The sequence below is a fragment of the Centruroides sculpturatus genome, unplaced genomic scaffold (genome assembly GCF_000671375.1).
Source record: "Centruroides sculpturatus isolate CEXI.00-Female unplaced genomic scaffold, Cexi_2.0 scaffold351, whole genome shotgun sequence".
Lineage (NCBI taxonomy): Eukaryota > Metazoa > Arthropoda > Arachnida > Scorpiones > Buthidae > Centruroides > Centruroides sculpturatus.
The window spans coordinates 360,019-366,877 of record NW_019384531.1 but is presented as its reverse complement, the minus strand read 5'-3'; the positions used below and the strand labels follow the sequence as shown (position 1 = coordinate 366,877).

The window sequence follows — 6,859 nt, the reverse complement described above, 5'->3', positions numbered from 1 at the left end:
ATAAATATTTTAATGCAAATATTCTTTGATTATTATATAATAAATAAGGCTATTTTTCTTTATATAATTCTTAAAATCAAATTCAAATGTTTAAATGTTGTAAATAACATTATAAATACATTTAAAAAATATTAATTAAATTTTTAAAAAGTATATGCCAATTTATAAAATAAAAGTTTTAAAATTATAAAGTTTCTTCTTCCTCCCAAGTAAGATTCAGAAGTTCTGGATCCGTATTTATATGGTAAGTGGAAGAAATTTCGATATTTTGGAACAATGGCTCCACCTTTAAGCATTCTTCATTTGTCGGTGATCCAACTTCTAGTTTATTGAACATTGAGTTACAATAACTGATGCTATGTAACATTCTAAACTTTTCGATTTTAGACTTCAAAATTAAACTATCCGCTGCAAACATTGGATCATTCGACGTCTTCAAATATTGACGATAATTTGCTGTTTCTTGTAGATGATGCTTAATTTTATCTTCATAATAATCTTGGAAAAGTATTCTACGAGGCATATAATGACTATTTTTTATGTAAGTTCTATTCATTCCTTTATATAAAAAAGGAAAAGCGAAGTGTGAATATCTCCCGAATGGCGTTTCGTATTGCCTAATTCCGCAATTATGTCCCATTACTGAATATTGGACAGGATTTAATATTACCTTTTCACTGGAAGATAACATTGTATTGGTGTTAGATTTTCTAACCCAGTTTGATTCTGCTTCATTCAAATTATAGAAAACAGTAGAATTATAAACAGAGTTGTGTGGAGAAGTCATTTTTTTAAAGTTTGTAAACTAACGGAAAAGAATTCTAATTCATATTCTTCTAAAACTGTGGAACACGTGGATTTTTAAATTTTATTTTAAAAAAATAAAATGGTTAATATTTTAAAAAATTATTTTTATAAAATATCACTGAATTTTTTAATGTTTAACAGTTTAAACAATTCTAAGTAAATTCTTATATTGCATATATTTCCTTTTTTTGATTACGAGGAACATCTTTCGATAATTTTCTCATTAAGTGCTGCTAATTTCTATAAATTTTATTTCTAAGTAACGCAAAACTGACTACTTTAAATTTAAAATTCATAAATAATAGTATAGATATTAAAAAAGAATTTTACAAAATTATTTTTCACAGTTTTCAATATTAAAAAAAAATAAATGCATTATATTTTCCTCTTTGAGTTAATACTATTTTTTAATTTCTATTTTTTTTTTTAAATTGCATTTTTACATGTATTCTCTCAATAAAACTTTTTTTAAATTTCTGTTAATTTACGGTTCTTAATACAGTTTAATCAGAGTCGATAGATATACTTGTCTCTCAGCTCCCAATAGCTGTAATGATACGAAAGTAGAGTAATAAATATTTCTGCCACTTCGAGCGTTACAATCGCTTTGTAGCGAAAGTTTGGCTCGAGCATAGCCAGAGTCAGCTGTAAACATTCGAAATTCTTTTTGGGCTGCAATTTGAAAAAATTATAGACCTATGAATTCTCACTGTCGCTCGTCTGTGTAATCTCGAGAACGGGGTTAGTAGATGAAAGACGAAAACATATATAGAAAACTTAGGGGCGGGAGGCCCCAAATAACTATATATGAACTTCCGATGTAAACCGAAAGTCATGTTATTTCAATTCAAAATTTTCCCTGAAAGGTTTTAGATAGATGACCGGCATGACTTTTTTGTTAAAGGAAAAATATGATGTACAGGGACAATTCACTAATAATTTGGGATGGAGAGCACATATTTTAAATTAAATAAATGAAAAATATGATTAATAATTGCAGCTCGGCATTGTGACGATGTCACAATAAATAATTGTTCGTTTATTAGAGATGAAGCTTTTTTCGTTTTTAACCCAGATATTGCTTTCATCTTTTTAAAAGACTATTTGTAAATACTATTTTAATTCGGTTTGAACATTATTTATTCATAAATGTCGCTAATATTTATAATTCTATTAACTGTTATTTTCATGATTCGAGACTTTAAATGGATTTTTACTTACAATTTGGATTCATTTAAAAATATTTTTGTGCGTCTTCATTGTGGGTAAGAAAATATAGTAAAAAAAAATTATAATTAGCCTTATCTATACATTATTAATATGGGATCAGTGAGTTCTTTCTGAGTCAGGAAGAAAAGAGGTTTATGACAGTTAATAAATTAAATTATGGATATGTATAGAAATGTTAAGACAAGCGTTGGAATAGGTTTAAAGTGTTACAAAAAGGGGATTTAAAATAGATTTTGGAGTGTATCAAGGTTTAAATTTAAGCCCATATCTTTTTAATTAATATTAGGTGAAGTATTGCAGGATGCAGTGACAAAGGAGCTACGGTATATGCTATTTACGATTGATATTGTGTTTATTAATCAGATAGAGAGTAATTAAAGTTAACCCAAAAAAAAAGTTAGAAACAGATTAGAGAGAGGAGAATTAAAAGTCTATTTTCATATTTACGGACAGATAGTGAATTAGAGGTAGACAAATAGAATAAACGTAAGATGGCAAGAATTCAAACAGTTCAAACTCGATATTGACAACGATAGCAACGATACAGAGTCTAAAAGACATATCACTTGACATATGACATGGCATATATTTTAAGAATATATATGTATACATATATATATGATTATATTTACATATATATATATATATAGACACAATATGAATATCATAAGAAATGCAATTTGATGTGTCAAAAATACAAAGTATATTACATCCCAAATACTGTTTATTATTACTAAATCAAATAAAATTGTTCACTTCAAGTAATATTAAAATTAATAAATTATTTGAAAAAAATAAAAAGTTTACCTATATCTGAATTTATCTGATGCTGTTCTTTCTTTTTCTCATAGGAAAACAAAATACAAAAATGCTTGAAAACGGCAAAACTGTCTACTAACCAAATGGATAAACCAACTTCTCGCCGCAAAGCGACATGAGCGCCAATTATCGGCATCCTGCCACATTATAACATAGCTAAGAGACTAGTATATCTATCGACTCTGGTTTAATAAGTTTTGAAGTGATCTTTTAAATTAAGCTGCATTATAAAAACTAATAATTTTTAGTAGCTAAAATTCATTATTTTATTTTCGTATGATCAAACGCAGCACGGGACTTCTTGATTATCCTAGTTAAATTAATTTATAAATATATTTTTTAAAATTTGAAAAATATATACTATTGTATATGCTACTATTATACTATACTACTGTATATATACAGTATATATAATATATAAAAGAACAAGTAGATAAAAAAATAAACTGTATATAGTAGACTCTGGTATGATTATCAAAAAAGAAGTATAATATCTTAAATATCATATTTGTAAAGTTAATTAACAATTAAAAAGCAGAGAAAATAAGATCGTAAACCACCCAAATTCTAGCTGAGTTCTAATCTTGGTCGGTAGATTCGAAATTATTGAGTGGGTGATCAGGATCTTTCATCATCCAATTGTCCCTATTATGGATTAGCCGAAATCATGGTGGGTAGAGAAAAAAACCATCGGCGTGCCCTCTAGGCAGAAGAATTAAAACTAAAAAATATTATTAGAATTTATACAGAATTCCTAAAAGAATGTAAATCTTATTCATGCACAAATTATCATAATGTACCAGTAACTAACATTTTAACATTTATTATGCACATCACGTTGGCTTATCCAATTTTCAATGAATCACGTTAAATCTTGAATATTCTTTGCAATTATTTTTTTCCCGAATTTTTACATTTTTTAAAGAAAAAACTTATTGTTAAGCCAAAAAATTGAAATCTTGTAATATATTTTTAAGCTATGTGTTCTATCCACATACAGAATAACCAGCAAAACTGTTTGGCCTGAGCCTTGAAAGGTCTTCAGAAATATAATATTAAAATATTATAAATTTTCTTTTGTCAAATGGTGAAAAAAATCTGTTTAATTTATTTTGTTCATAAACTTTTAATAATTTACAGAGGACCCCACATTTGTGATTAGTTCAGGTCTCATCTCACCTGTCTTAATTTTATAAATTTCCATAGTTTGAATTTGAAAAATAAATTCAAATCAGAATATTTTTAAATTAACACTTAATGCTACCATTATTATTTCCCTCTTAGTCATTTGGTAATTAATCTTCAAACTTTCTTAAAATTCAGAAAATAAATAAATAAATCCATTCATTATAGAAGTTTTTAATTAACGTTATTCTTGGCAAAGAATTTATAAATACAGTTATTTCCTTTTTTAAAATATATTATTTCCTACAATTTTTAATTTTATTAAATATCTATCAACGTCAAAATATTTTTCCTTGTAATTAATTTATTAATTCGATAATTACTAAGCGATGAATATTGTATTTTATTTTTATATTTTAAAATAAAATTTTAATAATATTCGAAATATTTTTAATTACACAGATTATTCATAATCTATTTAATAAACTTATTAATATATATTATTAAATTGTTGTTTTAAAACTTATAAATTTAAGCATTTATGATTTTATTTATAACATTTCTATGTAATATTATATTANCTCATTGTACTGTACATGTCACTTTTAAATCGAATCCAATTATCTGACGTTAGGAATTAATATCGACCGCTAACTCAACCCGTATACAATAACTTAAAAGTGTCTCGAACATCCAGATTTTCACATCTGTAACGAACACAAGGAATGGTAATAAAATGCTCGTAATCCCCATCGTCATGTCAATGTAGATAGGGATATTCCCTGAGATATGATACTAAAGTTTGAGGGAGACCTAACCTCCTCAGTACTACTTCACTGATCCAATCCGTGTGCGAGTGTAGCCTTCCATTTACTACTAAACGGCAGAGATGTTTCAGAGACAACACGGAGTGATAGAGTGGCCTACTTAGGCATATAGGTAAGTCCCGACGCCCTGTATTATCCAACCAAACACACGTAGCACCCTTAGACGATTTGCTAAGTCGAACGTAATATTCAACTAGTTGCACCACACAATCGAAAATTGGCATAAATCCTGCAATGCTCTCTTCGGAATCTAAACGAAATTGACCATTGATATAATGTATCCTAACACTAGTAGGTCCTCTTTCCGTGTTGACACTGAGAGAAAACAGAAAACTCGAGTCAGAACTTTCTCTTATAAGAAACGTCCCGATGGCAGTATCTTGCAACAGTTCCGTAGCTTGCCTCCACGATAATCCCCCGTAGTAATAACCGGTCGTTTGCAATACCTGAAAGTTTGAAGATAAAATAAAAATTAAATATAAGCTTAATATAAATTTATTATCTTTTTTATGAAGATTTTTCGAATAAAAAAAAGATTTAAAATGAACAAAATTTAGATATTTAATGCAAAGCAACTTAATATTTTTCATCATCTGGCAATTTCCGGGAAGTTCTACTTCAATTATAATAATTGATTCTGTTATTTATCGTATAGATTTTTAAAATTACCATCTGTCCAATCGTTTAATTTAAATTCGAACAAAAAATAAAGGAATTTTTAAATGTAAACCTAAATGCCCATACGTAATATTTTATGATAATTGCATGGTATTATCGAAAATTTAACCAGTGGCCTTAGCGGAATTATCTTGTCTGCAAAACAGGATCCATACTAGTCACGTGCCTGGGGCGCCAACGACCCTCTCTCGTTGAGATCGTGCAACGAACCAGTTGACAACGTTTGAGACAAGAAGGCATGTTTTTTTCCTAGAAGAGCGTTTCGAGGGACAGACAAACTTTCGTGGCATGGAATCATGTCACGGTCACGGCCGTCTAAGCAAAAATGACCCTTGCACGGATCACACAATACTGTGCTTCGTGTCCGAGAGGAAGGTTAAAAGCAATACTAGGAACATTCGACCAGGTGGTAAAATTTCCTAGTATTTTCGGTTGATAAAAATCAAGAAAAAAAATATAATATATTTTTTGTTCATATATCCTATTTTCTTAACATCTACTTTAAAAAGCTTCATTCAATAGAAATGTTTAAAGTTCAACAACCTAATAAGCTTCGATAATTTAAGGTCATATGGCACATTTATTATAATATTTCTAAGTTATCAGTCATAATAAATTGATATATATTTATCAAAATTGTAATTTATCTGTCCGTGCGATCATACATGCTACACCTTTGCAAGTAACAATAATCCTCTATAATCTCATCTAAAATTGTATAAACTCAATGTACTGTACGTTATAAGGGTGTGGTCGAATTAATACCTAGTTCATTATGAATTCAGAAAGTAACTCTGACATTTCTTCATGACTGGCAACACAAAAGTGCGATTAAATTTATATAAACTATGAAGAATGGTTCTCTTTTATATCCTTTAATTAATTATTAATTTCTCTATGTTCTTTGCATATTAAGTCACAAAAATTCACATAGATTTGGCTTATTTTATGACCCTTTTTTAAAAGTTGCACTTAATGTAATGGAGTTTAAAATAAGAGATAAAAAGAACATGAATTATCGATTAAAGTATCAACTATTTTTGAAGAATTGTTACGTTACAATTTCAAGAGGACGTTAGAGTTTCAATCGCATTATTTTCATATCTGTTAGTAGAAAGATAAAAATAAAATTCGCAGAAAAATGCATTTTTTTATTATGTATATATATAAGAAGTTTCTTTGAAAAATCAATAATGTTTTTATTTTTAACAGCGTTAATTTTAATGTAATATATATGTGTTTTTTAATATGAATATTTTAAAAATATTTACAAGAATTTTTAACAATTAAATGAGTAAGTGTTTATTATGCTATTAATTTTTTTTCTATTTTTCATGATAAGAATTTTTTCTTAGAAAATAAACATAAATATT

The 6,859-nt window shown here is 27.6% G+C and overlaps 2 protein-coding genes across 4 annotated transcripts in view; one reads left to right on the top strand and one right to left on the bottom strand.

The window, feature by feature from the left end:
* Nucleotides 1-1,858: 1,858 nt before the first annotated feature.
* Nucleotides 1,859-6,859, top strand: part of LOC111623046 — a 13,316-nt gene continuing 8,315 nt past the window's right edge. The window contains exon 1 of one of the 3 annotated variants that reach the window (XM_023365528.1): nucleotides 1,859-1,913. The gene's annotated coding sequence lies outside the window, so the exon portion shown is untranslated. Of the gene's footprint in view, nucleotides 1,914-2,042; nucleotides 2,073-6,859 lie in introns of those variants that run through there. The other 2 variants (XM_023365527.1, XM_023365526.1) reach the window with 2 other exon arrangements.
* The window catches only part of LOC111623048 (suppressor of cytokine signaling 2-like), a 13,984-nt gene continuing 11,716 nt past the window's right edge, over nucleotides 4,592-6,859 (bottom strand). Inside the window, exon 3 of the mRNA XM_023365529.1 lies at nucleotides 4,592-5,254. Coding sequence (XP_023221297.1) covers nucleotides 4,742-5,254 — 513 coding nt within the window. The 3' untranslated portion in view covers nucleotides 4,592-4,741. The remainder of the gene's footprint in view (nucleotides 5,255-6,859) is intronic.